Raw genomic sequence first — 26,237 nt, 5'->3', positions numbered from 1 at the left:
AGCTCTTCCTCTGAGGCCTGAGACCAGGCTTTGCGTTAAGCAAGGCTTTATATGTACTATCTCCTTTAATCCTTATAACAACCCTAGAGAGTGATACCATTATCATTCCAGTTTTACAGAAGCATAGAAAATGAAGTGGTGGGAGACAGCTGTCAGCCCTTAGGGATGTACCCCAGGGCCTTCCATCAGGAGTTCAAAGCCTCCTTTTCTTTTCTTTTTAAAAAAAATTTTTATTTTATTTGAGAGAAAGAGAGAGAGAGAGAGAGAGGAAGAAACACCGATTTGTTGTTCCGCTTATTTATGCATTCATTGGTTGATTTTTGTCTGTGCCCTGACCGAATATCGAACCCGCAACCTTGGTGTACAGGAAAGATGCTCCAACCAACAGAGCTACCCGGCCAGGGCTTGTCCTTTCTTTTCTGTCACACCATGATTCTCAGTTTCAACCATCTCTTACCATTTCAAGTTCATCCAACTCTTTTTATATTTTAATTTTTTAAAAAAATAGATTTTGCCCATATTTTGCAGAAGCCCCTGTCTCCTACCCCATGATGGGGGCAGTGGGTCTCTAATGCGGGGCCTGGGCCTGGGTGCAGCCAAAGTACAATGACAGCTCTGAGGAAATGCACAATCAATAAGTTAAAATCCTTCCTCCCCTTCCCCACCTCCTCCCTTCCCCCCCCCCCATCCAAATCTAGAACAGACTGTGAGTTGCCCATTATTCCCCATCCTTGGGCAAGGCCTTGTCTCAGTCACTTCCGTGTCCACAGGGCCCAGGGGCTCAGTAAATGTGGAATGGATGGGTGAGTGGATGAAAGCACGGGGGAAGGGGAGCAAGCCCTTAGGAATCCTGAGTCGCGGCCCTGCTTGTCTCCTCACCCACGCCTTCCCCTCACCAGGACACCTCCCTCTGCTCCGGAGAAGAGGGTCCCAGGTAGGGGGTGGGAGTAGAGAAGGGAAAAGGAGAAGTCAGCAGGGGCATCTCTAAGCATGGGAGATGGCTGACTGAAGTCGAGCACCCAGCTGTCTTCAGAATCAGAAGACCTGGTTCCAATCCCCGCTGTATGGCTCAGGAGCTGTGTGACCTTGAGCAGGCTTAAAGATGAGTGATAACTACAGCATCATAGTCCTTTCAGAATTTACAGAGCCCTTTGATCACATTTATCTTTGGTCCTCAGTAACCATCCTATAATGTGGAGATTATTATCAATGTACCCATTTTATAGAAGAGGAAGCAGAGGCTGGAGAGGTTAAGGGACTTTCTCAATGTCACACAGCAAGCAGGAACTTGAACCCACCCACCCCCAACTCCCTCCTTTGCCATTGCCCCTGTCTGTGCCATGAGGAGCTGGGACTCAGATCTAAGTCCAGGGTATCCCCACGTGGCACTGGGGCAGCCAGAGGGGCTATATAGTGAATGCCCTAATGTGGGCTCCGCTGGCCATTTCCAGCCAGAGAAGCCAGTCTATCCATTGTGAAAGGTTTCCTAGACATGTCTTTCCCCCACCTGTGGCCTCAGGGCCTCAGCTGCTGCCCCAGGAGGGACCTGGGAGCCCATGAGGTGCCCCTAAACTTCCGGTTGTCCTGAGAAAGTGGCGCAGTGGAATGGTGGAGAGATCTGGGGCCCAGGCCCTCCTCTTACACGGGCATGGGCACCTCGTCGTATTCGTCCCGACCTTCCTCCTCATCAAAGGTTGGCTTGACATCATCGGCATCAAGCTGGAGGATGGCGTGGGAGGGAGAGGGTGAGTGGCCCAGCGGCCAGACAAGCCTTCCCCCAGCACCAGGAGGCACCTCTCAAGTTAGGAGAGGACCTCGCTCTCTTTCAACCTTGGACTAGTCCTGTCCAGCAGACCCTAGGGTTGGTCAACAGGAGAGATTTCCAAAGGGTAGGGACCCCCCGGGGGTCTGGTGCCTTCTGCAGGGGGCAGATATCCACAAGACAGGCGGAGGACTCCTTCACCAGGGCAGCCCCACAGTGACCTGTGTCACTTCTTAGAAGAATTCTACTGGAAGAGCGACTCTTCTAAAACGACCATAGGACCAGCCACTTAGTGGTCAGAATAGCTCGCATGGAACACACCCTGTGTGCCTCTTATCCCTCTCACCAACCCTGTCATTACTTTTTTTCTTTTTTTTTTACAGGCAAGCAAACTCAAGGCACAGAAAAATGAGGCCACTTGCTTCAGGTTTTACACTAGGATGTGGCAGTGTCAGGATTTGAACGCAGGTCCTAGATCCAGACCTTAACCATTCAGCTCTCTGCCCTCCTTAATTCTGAGACTCACCCCGTCTGGTGGAGTCCTGCCCCCTCTGCACCCTCCCTTCTACCCCCACTCTGTCCCCCGCCTTGAGGCGCAGGGGTGGGAACAGCCACTCACACACTGGAGCTCCAGGTTCCTGAAGAGGAGCGGCAGCAGGAATCGGCGCAGGGGCACTGTGAGGATGAGGACGAAGGGCAGGGCCAGCGAGGTTTCCTGGAAGGATTTCACTGCCCAGAGCACTGCCAGGCAGACGATTTGGATGCCCGTGAACAAGTGCATGCGCCAGGTTTTTACCTGTGGGCAGAGGCTGGTGTCATCGCCTGCCCTACCCTTGTACCCAGTACTCCCTCCCCACCCTGGGCTAGACAACCAGAGGGCCCTGTACCCGTTTGACGTAGGGTACATCCGGGTGGTACTTGGGCGGCTTGAAGAGAAGCAAGATGCGGTCAAAGAGCTGGATGCCACTGAGAGATGTGACCCCCATATAGAGGAAGATGCCGAACAGCACAGCCAGGGGGATGTAGGACAGGATGGGCCCCATGAGGATGGACAGACCTGCAGGGAGAATCAGGAATTTTCAGCCCTACTTGACCGGCACCAGCAAGGTCTGGGGAATGAAGCCACAGGTGCCATGTGGAACCCTTCCTGTGGATCATTTTAGTAGGAATTGCCCCCTTTTTAGAGATGAAGAAACAGACTCAGAAAGGTGAAGCAACTTGCCTAAGGCCACACAGCTAGTAACTGGCAGGGCAGGGAGCCAAGCTCTCGCCTGCCTGACTTCAAAGCCTATTCCTTTAACCTGGGGGTGGGGGGTGTCACAGAATTGAGAAAAGCTCACCCTTTTCCTCCCCCCAGCCCAGAATGTCTCCATCACCCTCTACTTATCCAAATCCTAACCCTCCTCTAGCTAACAACTTCACCTCCTTTAAGAAACGTCCCTGGCCTCTCTCAGTGACTGTGGTGCTGCCCAGCGTAGATTCTCAGCTGCTGTAGACATGGATCAAGCCCAGTGGCCCTCTGTCTTCTCCTCCATCACCCCCAGATTATGCCTGGAGCACTACTCTTGCATCAGTCATAGAGCAGCGGGGCTAGAGAAACCTCAGGGGGCATATAATGAACTGTCTAATGGAGCAGAAAGGCAAACTGAGGCTCAGGAACAGAAAAGGTTACCGAGTTAGCAGCAAGGCAGGGCTGGAACCCACAGTTCACTGAACTTCTGTCTAGAGAAGGCTTTAGTAATGAAGGCCCTCCTTCCTCCCTGCTTAGATGCCCATCTCCTCCAGAATTCTATTACGTGAATAACATCCTGGGGAGATGTCAGGAGGGCTGGCAGGGACTGTACCCTAAGGGGCAGGGGCTGGAGGTCAGGGGCAGGGCCAGAAGGTGATAAACTGTGGCCGGCCCTCACTCACCCACAAGCACAGAGACCAGGAGTCCGCTGATCCGCTGCTCCTTGACCTCCTGGATCTGGGCTGCAGCCCCCGGGGTGCTGGCCTTGCCCATGACGGTGAGGGCATTGGCATGGGTGACAGAGCGGACGGTAGTGGCACTGAGCCAGGGCATCCCAAAGAGAGTGGCCAGCCCACCGATGCCAATGACCAGCAGCAGGTCCAGGTGGAAGCCAGAGCCCTTGACCATCTTGCGCTCTGGTTTGCTGATGATCAGCCTGGGGGAGTGGGGGTGAGGGGATAAGCAGGACTCTCTCCCCACCCCCTCGGCCCCCTCCTTCCTTCCCCATACTTGAGTTTCTCTGTACCTCAGTTTATCCGTCTGTGCCTATCTCCCTGGAGTTCCTTGCTCCCCTCCCTGCCACCCCATCTTAAGAATCCAGACTCTGAGAGCAGAAATGCCTCCAGACACCACTTAGAACGTCCACAGGCAGATTTACTCTGAAGCTAATGAAGCATAGGCTCCAGGGAGCATCACTGGTACAAGCCCCTTCCAAGATCCGGCAGCTTATTTTGTAGTCTCATTTTGGGTTCTTTTTCTTTAAAAAGGCTCCCCAAATTATACATTGTCAGGTCCCACAAAACCTGGCCCTGCCCCTGTCTGACCATGATTTCTGCAAGTAGGGAGGACCACACGTTCTGCTGAGACTAAATAGCATCAGTCCTTAGTGTTGCCTGCCTGGAACCTGTCCCTTTCCCTGTCTCAGACTTTCCCAGGCCCAGCCCCATCCTGGCTCTTACGTGGTGATCTGGGACTCAAGAAAGATAAGGATGAAGACCAGCAGGGCTGGCAGAGCGGAGGCAAACATCATCCAGATGGGAAACTCCGAATGCAAGCCCAGTGGGTGGATGATCCAGCCCCGGGCTGAGGAGTTGGACACCTTGAGGCCTGAAGGCACGCTGAGTTTCTGTGGGAAAGGGATGCTGGTAAAAACACTGGGGGGAGGGGGTGGGGAAGGGGACAGGGGGCTGAGTCCTGGACACTTGGGAACTCACTTATATTGTGCACCTCCTTTGTACTCAGTCCCAATATAAAATCTTTTATCTATATCCAACTTTATAGATAGAAAACAGGGTCAGAGAGGTTATGAGACTTGGTGTGACTCACACCACCATTTGGTGGCAGAGTGAGAGTCATACTCAGATCTGCCTGGTTCCAAAGCAGATTCTTCCCCGCTGCCCTGGGTTAAGGATCAAAGGGGACCACCTGCCCCAGGCCCTTGCTGTAGCCAGAGGGGTCCTGAAACGCTGTGGGGGGGGGAATGTGGGGCTCCCAGGGGAGGCAGGGATGGGGTAGGGGCAGTTCTAGCTGGCTTCAGGGTTAGGAAAGCCTTTCTGGGGAAGGGCAAGCGGAGGAAATGAAATGAGAGTGGAAGAAGAGGGTCACCTGGGTGTAGGTATCTTGGATGAAGAAATCCACTGTGACCATGACCAAGATGGATATGGGAACCCCAAAGTCCCCGATGACCCGTCGCAGCTGAAGGCAGGTGAAGGAACCAGTGGTGAGTGCCCGGTTGCTCCCCACCTCCCACTGGCCCCCACTTCATCCCCATTTTCACCCAGAGGACCCTGCTTTTCCCAGGGGATTTGTCGGCATTTAATGCCCTGTCTTGCACCTCAATGTACTTGGACCAATGTTTCTTCTTCCCTTGGACCAGCCCCACCCCTGGCCCCACCATTTCTCCACCCCTTTCCTAGCAATGTCCTTAGCTCCTCACTGGGTTCTCAGCCTGGGCATGCTGAGAAAGGGACATGGGCTTGCCTGAAGAGGATTCTGGATGAGGAAGGGACCAGGGAGGCTTGGAATCGGGAATGGGAATCTAGGGTAAGAAGAAGAGCTAATGGCACTGGAGAAGCTGGGGGTGGGGGGGGTGTGCTTTGGACTGGGATAGGGCAGTATAAGCAAGGGCAGGTGCAGACAGTGTGCTGACCTTGCCAGGGAAGTAGGAGCTGTTCTTGAACTTGCGCAGCATCATGGCGAAGAAGAAGGTGCCCGCCATGAGCACAAGGGAGAGGAGGGCTGTGTTGGGCAGCTGGTCTTGAGCTTTGGGCTCTAGTGTCACGTTGTGAGCATAATGTTTCTTTAGTGGGTGGCTCTGGAAGATCTGCAGCAGAAAACCAAGGCATCTTATTCCGTCCCATCCATCCACCTCTGTCAATCATCCATCATCCATCCACCATCCATCCACCTGTCTTCTTCCTCAGCTGACGTGGTAACAGAGGGGCAATGGGATTCTACAGCTTGGTTTTCAGGTGTAAAGACCAGGTTAAGCTTGGGTGGGTCATAAAGGCAATGAGAGAGAAGGAGAGAGAGAGAGAGAGAGAGAGAGAGAGAGAGAGATCTCCCAGGGCCTGGGAGACGAGAGAAGGCTGGAGTACAGCGCTTCAAGGACTTGGGAAGACCTACCAACCAACAGAATGAGGGGCAGACACATAGTGTCCAACCTCCCTCCATAGAAAATGCAAACACAGAGGCAGGCATAGTTTAAAGTGACAGGAGGTTCCATCAGCATGACCTCGGTTCTTGATGGCAAGTGCAGCAGAGGGAGGAGGGACTTCAATACCCCCCACTGCTCAACCATGCACGCATTGTCCCCTTTCAGTCTCACACACATACTTACCCATGAGTTACTGTGTGTGGACGTGTACACATAGGGGGCCCTCTCCTGCCAAGTCATGGCAGGGATACCGGCAGCAGGTGTCAACATGTATGTGGTCATAGTCACATGCCGTGAAAACACAGCCACACAAATGCCATGCAGACAGGCGTGCAGTGTCACGTACAGTCACATAATTTATGCTTAGTCTCACACGTGCACATCCCCACGCTTGTTCACACTCCCACCTTGATCAGCTTGACGAACGTCTCATAGATGAAGATGAGGGAGATGAGGAAGGAGAAGATCTCCTGGGTGTAGCGGGAGATGAAGCGGACCAGGAAGCTGCCCTCGAAAGCCACCACCAGTATCACCAGCAGGATGAGCCAAAAGCCGATCCACGTGCGACCCACGATATACTCCAGGCCATTCCTCTCGCAGAACTACAGGGTGGTCAGAGGGAGCCGGGGTCAGACAAGTGGGCCCGGCCCTGTGCATCAGGCAGGTGGGGCCAGTTACAGGGTCACAGTGGGGCCAGAACAGAGCTACCGAGAAGAAGGCTTCCTCAAACACCAGCAGGGGCCCCGAGAAGCCGAGCACGAGCAGGGGCTGAGCTGCCAGCAGGGCAAAGAGGATACCCTGCACCGCAGTGGAGATGAGCAGCTCTGACACCCCCATCTGGTTCTGCGTCTTCTCTCCTGTAGGCAGAGGTTACGGTAGGGTCAAGCTCGAGAGATCATTTCCGGGGGCCAATGGGGCATTTCATGGGCAGGCTGATGTAGGGGTCCAGGGTGTCAGGTCGGGTCAGAAGTCAGAACCTACGTAGAGGCCAGAGGGTCAGAGGAAAGGGTCGGGGGGAAGGCAGTGGCACTGACCCAGGAGGCCACCAAAGGTGATGGCAGGTGACAGGGCAGCAAAATAGATGAAGATGACGGCAGCCAGGACCTGGGGGTTCAGTGCATCCGTGATGTCACTCAAGTAGCGAGGGTAGCGCCGCTTTATGTCACGCACCAGGCCTCCGAAGAGCATGCCTGTTCTTCGCAGAGGGTCATCTGGGTCACCTGGGACCCCTGTACCCCCATTTAAATCTGTAATGAAGAATAGGACCATGGTCATAGGGGGTATCAGGGGGAGGTTTGGGAGAGGCGAGGTGAGGAGGTGTCCTCTGATGGGAATGGGTGGCCAAAGAGGCTGGTGGCGTGAGGACAAGGAACAGGGACACCAGAGTATTTAATGGGAGGAGGGGAGGCAGGGGCTCACAGGGTTGAGTTGGGGTGTCTGAGGGTCTGTGTGCCCTTGGGCTGTGCAGGGCAGGGCAGGGCAGGTACCTAAGCCCTTGTAGAAGCTGGGGTCTGGCTTGGCAGGGCTGGACAGGTAGCGTCTCCGTAGCAGCTCCCTCTGCACGGGCACCAGGCTGAGTAGGGCCTGCTCGGAGGGGGCGTCCGAGGGCGGCAACACCAGGCTGCAGTCCAGGAAGCCCTCCAGGGAGCACAGCAGATCTTGCCGACTCTGGGCCAGGTACGCGTCCATGCGGAACACCTGGGGGCCAGAGAAAGCGTTGGGGCTGCCTGGACCTGCTGCTGGGTGAAGAGACCCAGGAGCCCACAGCCGGAGCCCTGAGGGTCAGCACACTGCCACCCAGGTTTCTTGCCTACCTCCTTTATCTCCCACTATGAAAGAGCTTGGGGGAGGCAGACAAGACCCTGAGTGAGGAAAGGAGGAAGAACTAAAGCAAACCAGTTGGTTTACAGCAGCCCAGATGAAGCCAGAGCAGCCTAGGCCATACCAGGCCAGACTCGGCCAGGAAGAACCAGGTCAGAGGGCCAGATTAGGCCAAGCCAAGCCAAGCCAAGTCAGGCAGGGCTGGGCCAGATTACTTGGGCCAGACAGGTCAGAAGCAGCTGGATTAGACGGAATGGGCCAAACTAGTGAAACTAAAGTGACCCAAGCCAGTCAGGGTGGAGAATGGGTCTCACTACTACTCAGCTCCCAGTTCCCCCAGCCCGCGTCGCCCCTCATTACCCTCTCTGACATGAGGGTGGCGGCTGCCCGGCCAAGCTGGGTGTAGTCCGTGTGAGGGGCCTCGGGTCCCAGCAGCACAAGGAGGAAGCGCACGGGCACAGGCAGCTCCACTGCGTTCTCTAGCTCCACGGCCTCCTGCAGCCGCACAAAGCCCAGGACGGGCTGCTCCAGGAAGGCTGCTCGGCCTGCAGGGCAGGGGGGAGGGGGCGGCAGAAGGCGGTCAGGCCAGGCTGGGGGGGCTACTGTTGGGGTCCAGGTTTCGGGAGAAGCAGGCTGGGCCAGGCCAGGAGGTGGAAGCAGGGGTTGTGGAGGGTGAGCGGGTAGGGGACACCACTGCTTACCCACTAGCACCAGGGTGGCCTCTGAATCCGGGGGGATCTTTTCCAAAACTCCAGATGGTGAACGGCCATCCTTGCCCCCCACTCCCTGTTGGAAGGAGGGTGGTGAGGAGAGCGTTCAGCCTCCTCCTCCCCTCCCTACTCTCATGTCTAGCCATGTGCAGGGGGAGGCTTGCCGGTTCTCCCCAGACACCCCTGGTATGACCTCACCTGGTCACAGAATAGCTGGGTCTCCAGTGAGGGCTGTTGGGGGAGCAGAGGCTGAGAGGGGTCCCCGGAACGTGTCAGTACCGTGGGCTTCACACCCTCCAGGGCCTCTAGGTCTCCAGCATGGCTGCGGGACACAAAGGGGACACGGGCTGAGTCAGCTGTTCGGGTTGGGCCATGGGCAGAGCACTGGTGGTGGGAGGGATTAACCAGGTCTTCCCAGTGACTAGACTAGAGAGCCGGGCAGGAGGAGAGTCAGGCTCTGCTGAAGGAGGCTGTGGGACGTAAGCAGCGGGCCTGTCTGGGATGCCGAGATGGAGCGGGAAGAATACACGGAGGGAAGAGTCTTGAGAGTCTGCCCTCTCCATCTGATCAGGGAGGTATGGCCACCCCTCAGGAGGTGTCAGAGGCGGGAGCCATCCTTGAAGAAAAGTAGGCCCCAACCTAGCAGGAGACGGTCCATTTGGACTCCCAGGGCGAGCATGGGGCAGGTGGGCAGGAGGTAGGCCCTCTGGGAGCGGGGACCAGGTCCAGGCAGGCAGGAGCACCTGTGCTTGAGCAGCAGGACCCGGAGCAGCTCCTCCCGGTGCTGAGGCCGGATCTGCTCCTCGTAGATAAACCTGTCCAGCAGCTGGTTCGCCACTCCAGCCAGGGAGGTCTCCGGCAGATCCAGGAGGACAGTGCCTGCAGGCAGTGAAGGGGTCAGCTGGCCAGCCGGACTATGGCCCTCCTCCCCACCAATCCTCCCATGTGGTGATCCCAGAGGGACCCGGCGGGGCTCACCCTTGGCGAAGGCTCTCTGCAACTTCAGGAGGCTCCAGAAGGTGAGATAAGAGAGGTGCGGGCGGCCCCAGGCCCCGTCCTCCCCCACGTTCTCCTCCAGCCGCACCCAGCGCGCTGCCTCCATCCACCGCAGCTCCTGGTTCTTCCCATCCATCACCAGTTCCTGCAGCTCCACATAGACCTGTGGCCCCCACAGAACTGAGTTAATCTACCAGGCTCAGAGCAGGGCCATGGGAGCCTGGCAGCCTAGGGCAGGGTGGACACTCAGCAGACTCTGAGAGATGTCTGTAGGAGGCCCAGGGCCCTGGAGCATTTGGGGCAGATCCTGAGCTCAGAGGGATGGTCCAGAGCTCCAGCCTGCAGTGTAAGTGAGGTAGGAAGTGTGGGGAGATGCTTGAGGGTCCCTTAGGTACAGCCACACTTCTGGCTATAGAAATGGATTTAATGGCAGGTGCACCAGGCACGCACCCTCAGCCTTGACTTCTAAAGGGCCCCGCAAAACCCCAACTTTACACTTCTAATGTAAGGGGCCCAATATTTTCTTCTGTGCTGGGGGCCTCAACTGACCTTAATCTGCCTCTGTCTGACTCTATTCCTCCACTTCCTGACCAGGCCCCTGACCCCATTTCAGAGGCATTTGGGAACCTCTGGACCAAAAAGAGTGCTAGATTGGGCATTTAGGAGGGAAAGGGGCAGGAAGGCTTTGGGTCATTGGGTCATTGGGTCATCTCCTGCCTTTCAGACTGTTGAGTGGATGTATTGTTCAGCTTGTTCTTGGGTTTCTTTGGAGCCAAGTGGCCATTCTCAAGGGCCTAGCTAAGAGCTAAGAGCAGAACCAATTTCCTAACCAGCTGGACAGTCTAGGGCCAACAGAGATGTAAGAACCAGGACAGAGGAGAGCATTATTTACTTCTGTGCTTCCCCTGGGAGCACCTGACAACCCAGCCAGGGCCACAGGGCCTGTGGGCTCAGACCTCCAGTGGGCAGCTTCTCTCTACCCTGAAGATTGTTCCTCAGTGGAAGGGGGCATGGGTCCCTGCACAGTGGGGCTGTCCTCTTCCCTTCTCCTGGTTTCTCAGGGTCCCCACTCCTTCTCAGCCTTTTCGTGGCCTGCTTGAAGCTGTGCCTGTCCCCCCACTCCTCCCTTCCCCTGGTAGAATGGTGGGTTCCAAGGGCATACAGAAGAATGGGGGGAGGCGGGGGTCCTCACCTCGTGGGTGCCTGGTTGTGATGTGGTGTGGTAGTCTGTGGCTGTTGGCTCGGCAAGGTAAGCTGAAAATCCAGAGGCCGGTTAGTGCTGCCGATAGAGTCCTGAGCCCCCGCCATCAGCCGCAAAACCAGTGCCGCGCAACGTACCGCTGGGACCCTGGTCCCCCCACCCCACCCTTGCTGCTTATTGGGCTGTGGCTCCCCACTCCCGTTCTCGGCCCAGCCTGTCACTTCACATCTGAGCATTGTGGGGGACCCTGGGACTGATCCTCAGTGAGAATCAGGAGGATCATATCCAGGGTGACCAGAGAAACCTGAGTGGCAATGTTCAGGATTCTCTCAGGGTCTCCTCTTCATGCCCCCTTCTGGGACCTGGTCACCTGCCTCAACAATTCTGCCAGGCCATAGTTTCTCACAGCCACCAAGCTGTGTTCTGGGCACCAGGGTGGGGTCTGCCCTTATATTGCCCTAAATCCCCCACCCCAGCCCTCATTTCCCAGAGGGGCCTCTTGTCTTCATTACCAATTGCCTGCACTTAAGTCCTGTTGACAGTAAATAGGTGCCTGCTTGGCACTCCCCAACTAAGACCTTGGACAGACCAAGGAAGGTTTCCTGATGTCTCTCTGCCCTAGGGATCCCCAAAGCCCCCATTTCTCAGGACCTCTAGACCCCCAAACAGAACAACGTTCCCAGAACAAGGCCAAGTGCCTGGCCTAGAAGCCAGCATCAGATAGGCTTGGGTGCAGGTGGACTCCTGCCATTTTCTCAGCCAGGTCTGGCTGCCCACTCACAAACCTCAGGGACATGGTGATGGTGACGGGTGACTGGTCCTGACCCCACCCCCAGCCCCTCCTGCGATCATTTCAAAACAAAACTCTGTTTATCCTTCAATCAGCCAGGATTGTGGGAAAACTGGCCTTGGGGTTGGGGCAGAGGGGGAGGGAATTCAGAGAAGGGGGGAGGACAAGTTCTCCAAATGTCCCTATCTGGGGCTCAGCAGCTCAACCCAGCAAAGAAAGGGAGACGGGGCTCACCTTCCGGCGCCTCCTCCTGGTACACAGGGATGCCTGGCTCTTCATACTCTTCCTGCTCTAGGATCTCTTCCAGGCCCTCTTCATAATCCTCCTGTGGGAAGTGGCCATCATGACTGGGATGGAGGGGCTCCTTGAGTCTCCATAAAGGTAGGAGTTCAGTGCCAGGTTCCCAGAGCCCCCAGGTAGGAGCCCTGCAGATGTCACGAAAAACTCACCTGCAAATCCCCCATGGTGCTATCCTGATTGTCCAATTATCCACAGGGATCCGAGCTCCCAGCATAACCCGCGCTGCGGGTCCCTGTAGGAGAGGGACATAGGCTGAATGAAGCACAGGGCATCCTGGGGTCTCCCGGCCCCTCCTTAGAGGAGGCTGCATTAGAGTGAGGGGGGATGCCGGTTATTGGGAGACAGTGGAGTCAGAGGAAGGTGGTATGGGTGGAGGCTTGGAGAAAAGAACTGGATTTGTAGATATGAGGATCGGTGTGCAGGGGCCACAAGAGATGGGTCAGTGCAGGGAAGAGGAAGCTTGGCTGGTAAGGATGTTGGAGAAGGATGGGTGTGTCCTTCAAATCTGATTTCTTTCTCCATTCACCTGACTTCTTTTTCTGCCATTCCTGGGACTCAGCCAACCCCAGGGCAGCATGACCTGTCCCTCTTCAGGGGCTTAACTTCTTTGAGAGTCTCCACAACACATCCTCTTCTCCCAGAAATTACTGCTTCGCACTGGGAATGGGGCTATAACATCTTTGGGAGTGGCCCACAGGTCCTAGATGAGATGGCTCTGTTTCTCTCTCCCACCTCATCTTAGACTCTGTCTCTTTTGCTGTCTTCTCACTTATCCCATTGGCCTCCTTTCCTGCCACAGGGCCATTGCACGTGCAGTTTCCCCACATTCTGGACGCCCCTCCCCCCTACATCAGCCCCTCTCACATCTCAGCTCAAATGTTACTACTCCAGATTCCTTCCCTGACCACCCTAACCTGCACTAACTAAATTTGTCATTTTCTGTTTCTTTTTTTTCCCCCCAAGTGAGAAGCCGGGAAGGAGGGGAGGAGGCCAGACAGACAGACTCCCACATGCACCCGACTGAGATCTACCCGGCATGCCCACCAGGGGGCGATGCTCAGCCCATCTGGGGTGTTGCTCTGCTGCAATCAGAGCCATTCTAGCGCCTGAGGTGGAGGCTATGGAGCCATTCTCAGCACCCGGGCCAACTTTGATCCAGTAGAGCCTTGGGTGCAGAAGGGGAAGAGAGAGATAGATAGAAAGGAGAGGAGGAGAGGTGGAGAAGCAGATAGGTGCTTCTCCTGTGTGCCCGGGTCGGGAATTGAACCTGAGACTTCCACACGCCGGGCCAACGCTCTACCACTGAGCCAACTGGCCAGGGTCATTTTCTGGTTTCTTGGTTCATTTGTGCATATACTGTCTGATGATTTCCCAAAAGGGAAGATACATGAGAGCAAAGACCCTGCATATCTCAATCCCCATTGAATTCCCCACTCCTAACAGAACGGTTATACATAGTAATCAATAAATCCATGTTGAATGAATGTAAGAATGTATGTCCCTTGCAGGCATGGGGCTCTGGGACTGAGGAATCAGTGACTTGGACCCAGCCAGGAGACCACTGAGTCCTGAGCTTTCATTTTTCCAGTTGTGTCTCCAGCAGAGAGAAAGGTATGCCCACCACAGAAATGTGAGCACAAGCCCAAGGGGAGGGTGGAGGTCCCCTAGGATTGCCCCAGGCCGGGTATGGAGGGATCTCCTTTCCCCCTTCACCCACTGCAGCACAGGGCATTGTAGCAGCAGAGATTTGGTCAGGTTGACAAATACAAGACACTGTCCCTTCTCTCGAGGAGCTCCCAGCCCTGACTGGGGAGAGGGCCGTGAATACGGGATAGGCTGAGTGGGTCAGGAGATAACATGTCCCTCAGACAAACACGAGTCAGGAGCGGAATGTGCTGGGTGCCAAGGATCTGTCTGGCCAGGTGGGGGATGGAACGTCTCTGGAGGAGGGGGCACTGGGACTGGGCCTAGAAGCAGGAGGATGTGAAAAGCTGAGGGGCGGAGAGGGATAAACCAGGTGTGAGAAATGGTGGGCAAGGGGCAGAGCTAGCACCAGGCAAGGACGGGCTCCGTGTTGAATGAGGGAGTAGGGCAGGGAGTACAGACAGAAAGAACTGTACAAAGAACTTTCTTTCTGAGGAATGGATGGCTCTGCAGTCCTTAGAGATGGGGGGTGCTGACCCACCAAACTGGAAAGGGAGGGCTCTCTGCATTGGGGTGGTAGGACCAGTGGTGGCAACGGAAGGGACCCAGAGCCTGAGAATGGGAAGGTTCCTACTGCATAGGACTTGCCCGTGGAAGATGCTGATCACAGATCTTTTCTTTCCCTCTTCTGTCCCTCCCTGTGCCCTTCTCCCCGGTTTCCCTGCCTGCCTCTTCTCCCGTCTTTGCTCTCTTCCCTGGCTTTGCCTCTGCCTGGGCCTCAGATCCCTAACACCCTTCTCAAGGGTATTGAAATTTAGGTGTTGCCTGACTGTGGTGGTGCAGTGGATAGAGTGTCGATCTGGAATGCTGAGGTTTGAAACCCTGGGCTTGCCCGGTCAAGACACATGCGGGAAGCAACTACTACAAGTTGATGCTTCCCGCCTCTCCTCTCTCTCTTAAAATTAATAAATAAATAAATAAAAAAACATAAAAAACTTGGGATTAAAATCCCACCCATGGCCCTGGACAGCCTACTCAGGAGATAGAACATCAGCTTTTCGTGTGAACATCCCAGGTGTGATCCTGGGTCCAGGCACACATGAGAAGCAGCCATCTGCTTCTCCTCCCTCCCTCTCCCCCTTCTCTATCTCTCTCCCTCTTGCAGTGGCTCATTTGGTTTGAGTGTTGGCCCCGGGTGCTGAGGATAGCTTGGTTGATTAAGCATCAACCAGACAGGGGTTGCTAGGTGGATCCTGGTTGGGGCACATGCGACAGTCTGTCTCTATCTCTCCTTCTCTCACTTAAAAAAAGAAAAATCCCACTCAAGGAATCTGGCCTGCTTCCCATCTGAGAACTGGATGGTCAGAAGGGCCCTCTAGCACCAGAGAATCCAGAGATTCAGTCAGCCTCTCTGACCCAACTGGCTGAAAGGCCTTGGGCAGCTCTCAGCTCTCTCTAGGTCTTTGTCATTCCATCTGTATAACAAGAGGGGCTTCCTACCAGGGTTCTGAAACATCAGTGAGAGAGAAGAGGGCAGGACGTAGGTGCCTTGTGCTTATCCCGGACCTTAGACACTGAACCCATAACCCAGATTGCTGCTACTGCTAGACTAGGCCCAGCCACCCTCCAGCTGCAGGCCTTGCTCTGCCTGACACTGATAAGAACCTGGTCCCTGATCGCTGCCCTGAGTCTGGAAGAGCACCAAACACCTGACTGGCCGCCCAGCCAGGGTAAGGCAGATAAGGGCGAGCGGGGCATCTGGAGCCCAGGAGGTGGTGAACAGCTGGAAGAGGCTGGGGGAGGCGGTGACCAGATGGCAGGGAGGGCTCCCTGGTGGCATAACACCACCTTTGTGTAATTGCCCCCACATTGTGCCAAGCTGTACTGCCCTATCTCTTATAATCCCAAACCACTCTGTGAAGCGGTAATGTCATTAGCCCCGTTTCGCAGATGAGAAAGCTGAAGTTCAGAGAGGTTTACCTGCTTCAGTCCTTTCGTAGGTAGAGATCAGAGACAGGATTTACCTCTGGCCTGCCAAACTCTGGCTACATTGCTAACCATTAGACAGAGGTGCCCCCAGAAGAGAAAACAGCTCTTGGCTGGTTTAGTGTTAGAGGTTAAGAGCATGCACTCTGCAGTCGGACTGCCTGGGTTCACATCCCAGCCCTGCCATTACTAATTGTGTGACTTGTGTGACCTAGGACAAGCGACTCAACCTCTCAGCTAGTTTTTTTCATTTGTAAAATGGGGCAATAATATCTACCTCACAGACTTGTTACAGCCCTAAGTTCTTGTGTATAAAGCATTTAAAATATTGCCTGGCACATAAGGAGCTCTATGTAAAAGTTTGCCATCATTATCCTTGTTACTGGGTATCAAGATTAGACTTGCTATCTTCATCCACTTCTGCTTTTCCAGTTCCAATAGACTTTAGCAGAAATGCTTTGAGACCCTCGGGTGGTAGGAGACTCCTTTCCCTCCAAACACTCCGTAGAGTGGGGACAGTGCCAGGCCTCCCTGGTAGACTTCCTGAAATGTCCCAATGGGAAGCAGTGTCAACTGACATTTCTCCTTAGAGGGTGATGAGGTGGCCTGGGGATCCCCATACATGGGGGAAACAGGGAACTGGGGGGTGGGACCCGAATCTGTAGGACCTGAGAGGCTGGTAAATCGGAGCCCGCCAGGGACCCTCACAAACATTTACACACCAGCCACACACACCTCTGCTGCCACGTGCCAGCCTCTTTTCCCTAACACCGGCTGGTTTTCTTAACATTGGCTGCCCAGCTTGCTCCAGCTGAAGGTGCCAACGGGTCTGTGTCCTTAGGGGTAACCACACACACTGCAATGTTCTCACTCCACCCACCTGCACCCCCTGTGTAGGTCAGGACACCTGTGCTGCCCACTTGAACAAAGATTTAGATGGGCACCTGCAGAAACCCTCATGACAGGCACCACAGGACCTACCCTAGCCCCTCCGGGCCCTGCTCACCTGCTCACGAGTCTTGGGGTCCCTCTGGGAACTCCTGCAGTTGCTGGTGCCCTCTGTGACCAGCTGAGCTCACACCGGCTCTAACAGCGCCAGCCAGGTTCTCGTTCCTCCGCCCCAGGGGCAGCTTGCAAACCCCTGACTCATGCCCCCGCCTCCTAATCTGCCCGCCCCATGGGCCATAGGAGCCCCTTCTCACCACCCGCTCTGCATCCACTGGGTGCCAAATAAACAGATTTATCTTTCACACACATCTGGACAGCTGTGAGTCTGGTCCACCCCACCCTGGCTGGCCAGCCCCCACCTCCCTGGCCCCTGGGATTCTCCTGGTCTTCCTTTGTGGACTAAGCGTTGATGGCTGGGTTCTCAGAGCTCCCAGCTTCCCGGCAGGCCTGGCCCAGCCTGTGGATGCCCCCGTCCTGCCTCTGTCCATTCTCACTCTGGCCAGGCCCCTCTGCTCTGGTTCCAAGTTGCACGGCGCCTTCTCCTCTCTCGTCTCTCCTCTCTTGGTGTCCTCCCTCAGGACTGGCTCTTCCTCTGCAGCCTTGCCCATGGGGATCTGCTCAGTGCTCACAGGGCCCAGACAGCCCCCTATCCTTCTTATTCCAGAAGAGGGTACCCTGGCCACTCTCTCCCCAAGACCCTGATTGGCTCCAAAGAGCTCACCCCTGGGCGTTAAGACGCTGCTTCTCAGTCAACCTGAAACAATGTCAGGTCAACAAAACAACCTTCCCCACACAGGAGCTCAGAGCTCACAAAGCCCCAATGTCTGGGCACACTGGCTTCTCTGTCGGCAACCTGGCCCAGAGCAGCCTGCATTCTCGGCCCACGCCGGGCCCTTCCCCACACTCCCCCAGTGGGGCAGTCTCTGCTCCTGGGGGTGCTGAGGCTGGCCACCTATTCCTGGGCTCTGGTTACTAAGGAGGCAGAGACTGAAAGGCAAGTTCAGATTAGCAACAAAGAGGAGAGGTTAGAAAGCAGACAGCAAGGAAGTTTTGTGGACACTGCTCTGGGCAGTGGAGACAGAAAATCATCCCAACCCCTCTCTGCCATTGATTGGCTGTGGGACCCTGGGCAAGTGCCTGTCCTCTGTTCTTTAGTGTCATTGTTTATAAAGGGAGAGTGCAGATTCTGAGGCTGCCAGCTTGGAGAGTCTTGCTTTAGATCCCAAACACAGAAACTCAGAGACAAGGACAGAAAGATGAGCATATCCAGCAATTCTGCGACCATTTCCTGGGTCTCTGCCACAAGCCCGCACTCTGAGCCCTGGCAGAGAGAAGAGGGCAGGGACTGACTGGAGCTGCAATCCTCCTGTTTATGGGGCTTCTGTCCCAGGCACTGTGCTGGAGGCTTCACCTGCTGGTGACACTTACTCCTTCCCACCTCCCATTTTACAGAGGAGGAAACTAACACAACAGAGAGGTAACGTGGCTTCCCAGTGACAAGAGTAACCCATGGATGGGTACCAGCTCTGTGCAGGGCACTGTGCCCAGCGCGGCTCACATGCATTCTCTCTCTGTGTTTACCAAGCCCTTCTGAGGAAGGCACTCTTAATTACTGTTATTTCCTTCTCACAGATGAGGATGCTGACGGTGGAGAGGTGGGCGACTCACCCCAGCCCCTGGGCCGGTGAGCCTGAGCCGGACTCAAGGATTCATTCTGCCTCATGCTAAGCCCTGTGCTCACTACTGCCACACCAGCCAGGAACAGAGGCCCTGGCCAAAGGAACCCGAGGGATGCCTCCTCTCACTCCAGGTTGGTGCTCACTCTCCCGGCTGGCGGAATAGGTCCCAAGCTCTGGCTCAGACTGGACTGCTTCCTGTGGCCTTTAGCAGCAAATGCCAAGTGGTAGCTCTGCCTTCCTGCCACAGCCCAGGGGGCCCAGGCACATGGCCCCTCTGCCTGCCCCAGGCTCCTGAAAGGACTAGCAGCTAGCTGGGTAGGGGGTGACAAATGTAAACATCAGCCCAGCTGTTCTGCAGGGACCACTCTTGCAGTCCACCAGACACCTAAGCAGCAGCAGAGCAGGTTGGCATCTAGTCTTTTCTATTCATACCACGTGCTCTATTATTCTTGTTGCCCTGACTTGATGAAGGTGTCTCCCCAGACCTGCCTGACATCACATTTCGCTTGTGTATGCTCCGGGAAGAAGCGATGGCTCCTCTCACTCATTTTATTCCAGCTTGGATTTGAGTCAGTTCAGTTCATCTGAAGCCCCTGTGTGCCTGGCACAAGGCTGGAGCTGGAGAATTGTGACAAGACAGAGGCTTGCCTCCCCCTAGCCGTGCTGGTGGGTGGGGTGGAGGTGGTCAGCAAACCTGGCATTTGAGGGAATTGAGCGGAGCTCCAGGACGCCTTGTCAAAGTATCCTGATCGGACCCCACACCCTGTCATCCTATTCGCTGAGACCCCCTCTTGCCACCCGTACCATGCCATTGCCTAAAGCACTAAGGGAGGAGCCTACCGGGACCCCTTCTCAAGCTCTCAGTCCAAGTCTGTGCTCGCAGAAGTTTGGGAACCGAGGTCAAATGTTAGCCGGAATGAGGTGGCGGAGTGGCGGGAGCCAGACTTACAGGGTGATTTGATTGCACCCAGTATGATGTTATTCTAGACCACACAGCCCAGACCCTGGGTTGGGGCAAGTTGTCCCAAAGGGAGACTCTGTGGGCAGGGATTGAAGTTCTCCTGAAGGGACGAGACTCTCATTTTCGATCATCCTGGGATGCAGGCCGTCAGTCCTCAGTGACGTGTGAGGGCTTGGCCCCGGGCCATGGAAGGCGAGGCTGCTTTCTCTCTTTTGGCCTGAAGGAGAGGAGGCTAAGACTCCAGGTGGGAAAGGGCGTTTCGTGGCAGTTATGTGAGCTGTTCTTTGCAACTGGTTTCGCAATAAGGTGCTACGTGGAGCACTGTGGACCTGTGACCACAGAAGTAGAGACCCATCTTATAATTTCACACCTGCTTTTGGTGCCTAGTGGGCGAATCTCAGCTGTTCTTCCCAAACTCCAGCAAAGCCTTGCTGGACAGTGTGTTGGGAACTAAAGAGAGAGTCTGAGCCCACATTTAGGGCAAAGTAGGCTATGGTTCATATTGGCAGCTAAGGTGAACAGAGGCCCAGATGGCATGTGTGACCTACTATAAGGAGCCAGGAGGCTGGCAGAGGGCATAAGGTCTGGCCAGGTGACCTGGAGGGATCCATAGATATTTCCTGTTGAAAATCTGGCTTTCTGTATCCTCATGGACTGGGGACTCAGACCACTAGGATTCTGTACTAATAGGAAGTGCTCTGTGGTGGACATATTTGGGTCCAATGCAACTGCTGGGACAAGAAGCACTGCTGAGCTATGTGACACTGAGCTGGCCGCATCTTCCCTTTGGTCTTGGTTTTCCTCTCTAGGTTGTTGTGAAGACCAAATGGGATGACAGACGGAAGGAGCTGAGAACGTGATCTCTGGACACAGGTAAGGAACTGAGCTGTGAATGGGGAGAAGGTGTCATGGAGACTGAATGTCACCTATGTACCAGGTGGCCAGGGCCACATAGCATCTATCGCCAAGGAGTTCATGTCCAGTGGGAAGAGTGGGTAGCAGTGTATAAGAATCAGAATGTGATGACACGGGATGTGAACAAAGAATGTGGGCCTGATGGGAAAATCATTAGGGAAGTGAGCTGTCTTAGAAAAATTCTTCAGGAGAAATGACAGCAAGAGATGTAAGGTGCACTATGAGTTGGAAACACATAGCATCCTGGGGGCTAATGAAAGTGGGACAGTCATCTCTGCACATTATAAACGAGCCAGTCATCAGAACAGCAGGTGTAAGGAAGTGTGGGAGCAGGAGTCGGGGGCAGGGGAGATGGGCCTGGGCCTGGAGACTGGAAACGTGCTCAGGGATGAGCCCATTCTGTCCTCGTCCTCTGGAATCTTGCGCCCCATGAAGCACATCCCCAGCTCCCTTGGCTAGGACCAAGGGGCTTTTTTTTGAGAGGGAGAGAAAGAGGTAGGGGGAGAGAAACAGACAAGAAAAGAGAGAGATGAGAAGCATCAACTCATTGTTGTGGCACCTTAGTTGTTCATTGATGGTTTCTCATACATACCTTGGACAAGGTGGGGGCTTAGCCAAGCCAGTGACCCCTTGTTCAAGCCATTGACATTAGGCTTAAACCAGTGGCCTTGGGCTTCAAGCCAGTGACATTTGGGTTCAAGCCAGAGACTATGGGGTCATGTTGATGATCCCACACTCAAGCCAGAGACCCCACACTCAAGCTCACGGGCCTGCGCTCAAGCCAGCAACTTTGGGGTTTTGGACCCGGAACCTCAGCATCCTGGGTCGATGATCTATCTATTCACTGAGCCACCACTGGTCAGATCCAGGGCTTTTTTCTCTTTTTCAGGGACAGAGAGAGAGTCAGAGAGAGGGATAGACAGGAATAGACAGACAGGAACGAAGAGAGATGAGAAGCATCATCAGTTTTTCGTTGTGAGACGTTAGTTGTTCATTGATTGCTTTCTCATATGTGTCTTGACCATGGGCCTTCAGCAGACCGAGTAACCCCTTGTTCGAGCCAGCGACCTTGGGTCCAAGCTGATGAGCTTTTGCTCAAACCAGATGAGGCTGTGCTCAAGCTGGCGACCTCGGGGTCTCGAACCTGGGTCCTCTGCATCCCAGTCCGACGCTCTATCCACTGCGCCACTGCCTAGTCAGGCAGGACTTTTTTGTTTTTGTTTTTTAATGTTCACTTTATTGATTTGAGAGAGAGAAAGGGAGAGAGTGAGAGAAAGACAGGAACATCAATCTGTTCCTGTATGTGCCCTGACCCAGGGTCAAACTGGCAAGGTCTGTGCTTTAGGACAATGCTCTAACCAACTGAGCTATTCAGCCCGGGGCCTGGGGGCATTTTGGAAGCTTCTGCCTATCTGGGGGTAGCTGGGTCAGGTCTATACAAAGATAAGTCACTCTGAGTATCCTTCCAGGATTTGAACAGGATCCCCTGAGAGCTGGTGTTCAGGGAAAAGGAAGGAGGGGTGGGGGGTTTCCCCAGATGGGGAAGAAGAGCGAGGTCAAAGAGCAGGTTCAGAGAGCTGGGAGCTCAGTGAGGTGGGGTGGTTGCATCTCTTGAGAGACTCCAGGTGGGGCTGGGAGCTCTCAGTTTTGGCACTTGCCTTCTCCTAGGTTCTGTGTTCTCTGGGCTTCTGGATCTTCAAGTGTGCTGTTTCCGTCCTGAGACATCCTTCTTTTCCCTCTGCTGGACTGAGCCTTCAACCTTCAGAGCTCAGCTCTTGCGTCTCTGACTCTGTGAAGCCTCCTTCCCACAACCTCCCAACCCCCAGCCCTGGCACATTGAGGTGGCTCAAGTCAAGCCCAACTTGTGTCCTAGCCTGTCTGTGCTCTACTGGGTTGGTCCATGGCCCCTGCCTTTCTCCTCCACAGACCCTGAACCCCGAGGACAGGGAACATTGCTCAGTCCCTTAAACCTAGCCTACAGCTCAGTCTATAGTTGACAGTTCATAATTGTTTGTTGACTTCTAATGGAATCAATCAAAAACCAGTCTCTGACCCCACTGCTGAAAGCATAGAGGCAATCTGAGAAAGGTAATATGAGGACACACAGTAACAGTATTATTTAATTCTGTTTCCTCTAAGCAAAGAAACAAACCCTGGGCCTCATGCTGCCTTCATTAACTTGGGTGCTCATGCCCCCAAACCAAGCTGCTTTGTTAATTCTTGTCTTTCCCTCACCCCCACATTCAACCCTAAAGACTTATTCTATCAGCTAGACCTCCACATTCCCTCCTCTTCTCTCTGTCTTCACTGTCCCACCCAAGGCCCACTCTCTCACTTTTCCATCACGCCAGGATCCTCCCATTTGGCATCCTGGCTTCACTCAGAACCCCTGCAGTGAGGTCCCACCCAGCGCTCAGAGTGGTCTTTTATTTTTTATTTATGTGTGTGTGTGTGTGTGTGTGTGTGTGTGTGTGTGTGTGTAGGGACAGACAAGAAGGGAGATAGATGAGAAGCATCAACTTGTAGTTGCAGAATTTTAGTTGTTCATTGATTGCTTCTTATATGACTAGGGGGCTTCAGCCAAGCCAGTGACCCCTTGCTCAAGCCAGTGACCTTGGGCTTAAGTCAGCGACCATGGGGTCATGTCTATGATCCCATGCTCAAGCCAGAAACCACATGGTCAAACTGGTGAACCTGTGCTCAAGCTGGAGACTGCTGAGTTTCAAACCTGAGACCTCAATGTCTCAGGTCGATACTCTATCCACTGTGCCACTACTGGTCAGGCTCAGAGTGAGCTTTTAGAATCATAAACCAGAAAATATCACTTGTGGAACCCTGGGTAGGTAGGGCATGTAGGAGCATGTAGGTAGGGCATGCAGGGACTACTAGAAATTCTTCATGACTTCCCCTCATGTGGAGTAATATCTATTCCCTACTCTGGGTTACTCCTGCCTTCTGCTCACCCCTCCTTCTGTTCCACCAAGGCACCAGTGCCATTCCTGTCTCTCCCCACCCTGTCTAGGTGCTTCTGCCTAATCTCCCCCAGCTGGCTCCTTCTCGTTGTTCAGATCTCATATCAAATACATTGCCCCAAAAAACACCTTCTTTGACCACCCATTTATAGATACCCCCTAGAACTCAATCACTGGAAAATCAGGGTGGGCCGTGTGTAAGAGAAAACCCAAACTCTCGGTGGCTTAAACAAGACTGAAGTTTATTTCTCTTTGATGTAAAAGTCTGGAGGCAGGAGCTCCCAGTCAGCATTTTCTATCTTGTGACATCTTTAGCAGGTGGCTTTCTCTTCATGCTCCTAAGTGGCTGCTTGAGCTTCAGCCTTCACTTCTGCATTCCAGCCAGCAGAAAAGAGAAAGTTTTCAAAAGAGATGTGCCTTCTTGCTTTAAAAATATTTCTCAGAGGTTGCTTCTGTGCATATCCCATTAGTCAGGACTTAGTGACATATTGACACTTCGTTTAAGGGAGCCTGGGAAATGTAGTCTTTATTCTGGAAAGTCATGTGTCCAGAGTTCTAGTACACAGGAAGACGAGGAGAAAGAAAATGGGAGGTTATCCAGTCATCTCAGCCAAAATAACATTACCTGATAAATTCTCTTATTTTTCTTACCAGCTCATAGTTTCCTGTTTAATTATTTATTTGTTATGATCTCTCTCCACTAAAACATAAACTACGTGAAGGCAAGTTTAATAGTGTTGTCCATTGTTATATCTCTAGAACCTAGCACAGTTAGTTCCTGGCACAAGGGAGACTTTGAATATTTACTGAATAAATGACTGAATAATTTTCCGTACTAATTACTTGAGGGCTGCATTCTCATTCCCATTTTACAGGTAGGGAAAATGAGGCTCAGAGAGATTATTGCTTGCCTAAGGTCTCACAGTAGGCAGTGAGGCCAATATTTGAACCTTGCTTTTTCAACTCGTTCCACCTCTCATGCTGGATCCTCAGCTTCTCCGTGGATCAAGTTAGAAGCCAGGAAACCATCCCCTGTAGCCTGTTACTGCCATTTCCCTGGAAAATTTCATATCAAGGTCTCACTTATATCATTCCTTTAGCTTCTAATGGAACCAGCACAAGAGTTGTTTGGGACAAGTGTCTTTTTATTGATTGATTTTAGACAGAAGGAAGGGAGAGAGAGAATAAAAACATTAACTTGTTGTTCCACTTATTTATGCATTAGTTGGTTGATTCTTGTATGTGCCCTGACCAGGGTTGAAACCTGAAATCTAGGCATATCAGGACAACGATCTAACCAACTGAGCTACCTGGACAAGGCAGGACAAGTTTCCCGAACCCTTCTGCAAATCACTAGGTAAGGACGTTGCATAGGATTCATGAAATAAATTCCTCCGGAATTAAGCAGTAGGACAAAGTCTGGAACTTCAGCTGAACTGATCAGTTTCTGTTTCAGACAAGAGAGGGCTACCTAACATATCAGGTGGTTTTTTTTAGCTTTGCTGACAGGAAATTCAGAGTTTGAATTAAGTGCCCAGAGGCAGCCCCAACCTGTAGTGGATAGAATGTGTGTGATTTGGAACCAGGAAGGCCAAACTTCCAAGACTTCCAAACTTCCCTGAACCTTAGGCACATGGTTGTAGACCCAAGGCTGTTAGGAGGGTTAAATGAGCTAATACATGGGAAAACTCTCCAGTAATGACTAGATGATGAAAAGATGGTCGCCCTTATCAAATGCATTAATAGGGATCACTCAGCTAGCCAAGGCAAAGCTGCAGCTTCTCAGGCTCCAGGAACTCTCCAATAAAGAGTGAAGTAGTCAAGGAAGGCATCAAGAAGGTGGCATCTTGAGCCTGACCTGTGGTGGCACAGTGGAAAAAGCGTTGATCTGGAATGCTGAGGTCACCGATTCAAAGGCACATAAGAGAAACAACTACTATGAGTTGAGGCTTCCTGTTCTTCCCTCCACCTTTCTTTCTCTGTATCCTCTCTCTAAAGTCAATAAATTAAAAAAAATTTTTTTTAGATAAGGAAGCATCTTAAAAGACAAGTGGGCTTTACCAGGCAGTGGTGCAGTGGAGAGTGTCGGACTGGGATGCAGAAGACCCAGGTTCGCAATCCAAGGTCTCCGGCTTGAGCGCGGACTTATCGGGCTTGAGCATGGAGTCGCTGGCTTGAGCATGGGATCATAGACATGGCTCCAAGGTCACTGGCTTGAGCCTAAAGGTCCCTAGCTTGAAGCCCAAGGTTGCTGGATTGAACAAGGGGTCACTCATTCTGCTGTAGCCCCTTTGTCAAGGCATATAGGAGAAAGCAGTCAATGAACAACTAAGGTGTCGCAACAAAGAATTGATGCCTCTCATCTCTCTCCCTTCCTATCTGTCCCTCTCTCTGTCTCTGTCACACACACACACACACACACGTGGGATCCTCTGGTGCAGAACATTTGACAGTATTATTCCTGCCCCCTGCAGTGCTGACCCATGAGTTCCTTCCAGTTTCTAACCCAACCTGCTCTGCCCGCATCTTTCTACCCTTTTCGGCGCTACCTCAGCCATCACTAATCCCACTGTCTAGCTGCTGCTGTCCCCAGGGAGTGAAACATGGCCCACAGGTGGAGAGAGCTGCTCTAGGACGGCTCGCAAGTCCCCAGTCTCCGCAGACAGCAGGGTTTCAAAATGAGGAAGACTCCAGTCTTGGAAGGAGCCCCAGCCCAGGGCAGGAGGCTGAAATCTAGGCCTCATCTCTGCCCCATTAACTAGCAACCTCTGACCCTCTGCTTCCTCATCCATACAAAAAAAAACTGCACAGGCCCTGGCTGGTTGGCTCAGCGGTAGAGCGTCGGCCTGGCGTGCGGGGGACCCGGGTTCGATTCCCGGCCAGGGCACATAGGAGAAGCGCCCATTTGCTTCTCCACCCCCTCCCTCCTTCCTCTCTGTCCCTCTCTTCCCCTCCCGTAGCCAAGGCTCCATTGGAGCAAAGATGGCCCGGACTCTGGGGATGGCTCCTTGGCCTCTGCCCCAGGCGCTAGAGTGGCTCTGGTCATGGCAGAGCGACTCCCCGGAGGGGCAGAGCATCGCCCCCTGGTGGGCAGAGCGTCCCGCCCCTGGTGGGCGTGCCGGGTGGATCCCGGTCGGGCGCATGCGGGAGTCTGTCTGTCTCTC

At 53.8% G+C, this 26,237-nt stretch overlaps 1 protein-coding gene and 1 long non-coding RNA gene across 4 annotated transcripts; one reads left to right on the top strand and one right to left on the bottom strand.

Annotated features, from left to right (window-relative positions):
- Positions 1–243: 243 nt before the first annotated feature.
- On the bottom strand, positions 244–16,744 carry SLC4A1 (solute carrier family 4 member 1 (Diego blood group)). 3 transcript variants are annotated; one of them, XM_066263464.1, is made up of 20 exons: positions 16,605–16,744; positions 12,118–12,200; positions 11,903–11,993; positions 10,870–10,931; positions 9,660–9,840; positions 9,425–9,560; positions 8,880–9,003; positions 8,673–8,757; positions 8,332–8,516; positions 7,638–7,848; positions 7,185–7,397; positions 6,859–7,007; positions 6,558–6,752; positions 5,644–5,817; positions 5,100–5,189; positions 4,454–4,620; positions 3,677–3,930; positions 2,650–2,819; positions 2,382–2,558; positions 244–1,719 (listed from the first exon to the last, which is right to left on the bottom strand). In XM_066263464.1, exons 2-20 carry the CDS (start codon positions 12,130–12,132, stop codon positions 1,639–1,641), a joined length of 2,760 nt encoding a protein of 919 aa, XP_066119561.1. In that variant the 5' UTR covers positions 12,133–12,200; positions 16,605–16,744; the 3' UTR covers positions 244–1,638. The 3 variants fall into 3 exon arrangements, with proteins under 3 accessions (XP_066119561.1, XP_066119563.1, XP_066119564.1); XM_066263466.1 differs by lacking the exons at positions 11,903–11,993; positions 12,118–12,200; positions 16,605–16,744 and adding an exon at positions 11,253–11,313; XM_066263467.1 differs by lacking the exons at positions 11,903–11,993; positions 12,118–12,200; positions 16,605–16,744 and adding an exon at positions 11,183–11,284.
- LOC136326897 (uncharacterized) lies at positions 13,475–20,052 on the top strand. The gene is made up of 3 exons (XR_010729536.1): positions 13,475–13,579; positions 18,179–18,356; positions 19,996–20,052. It is a non-coding gene; the product is annotated as an uncharacterized lncRNA (long non-coding RNA).
- Positions 20,053–26,237: the final 6,185 nt, after the last annotated feature.

The sequence above is a fragment of the Saccopteryx bilineata genome, chromosome 2 (genome assembly GCF_036850765.1).
Source record: "Saccopteryx bilineata isolate mSacBil1 chromosome 2, mSacBil1_pri_phased_curated, whole genome shotgun sequence".
In the NCBI taxonomy this organism is placed as follows: Eukaryota; Metazoa; Chordata; class Mammalia; order Chiroptera; family Emballonuridae; genus Saccopteryx; species Saccopteryx bilineata.
Note: the sequence above shows the minus strand (reverse complement) of the source record. Positions and strands in the feature narration are given on the sequence as shown.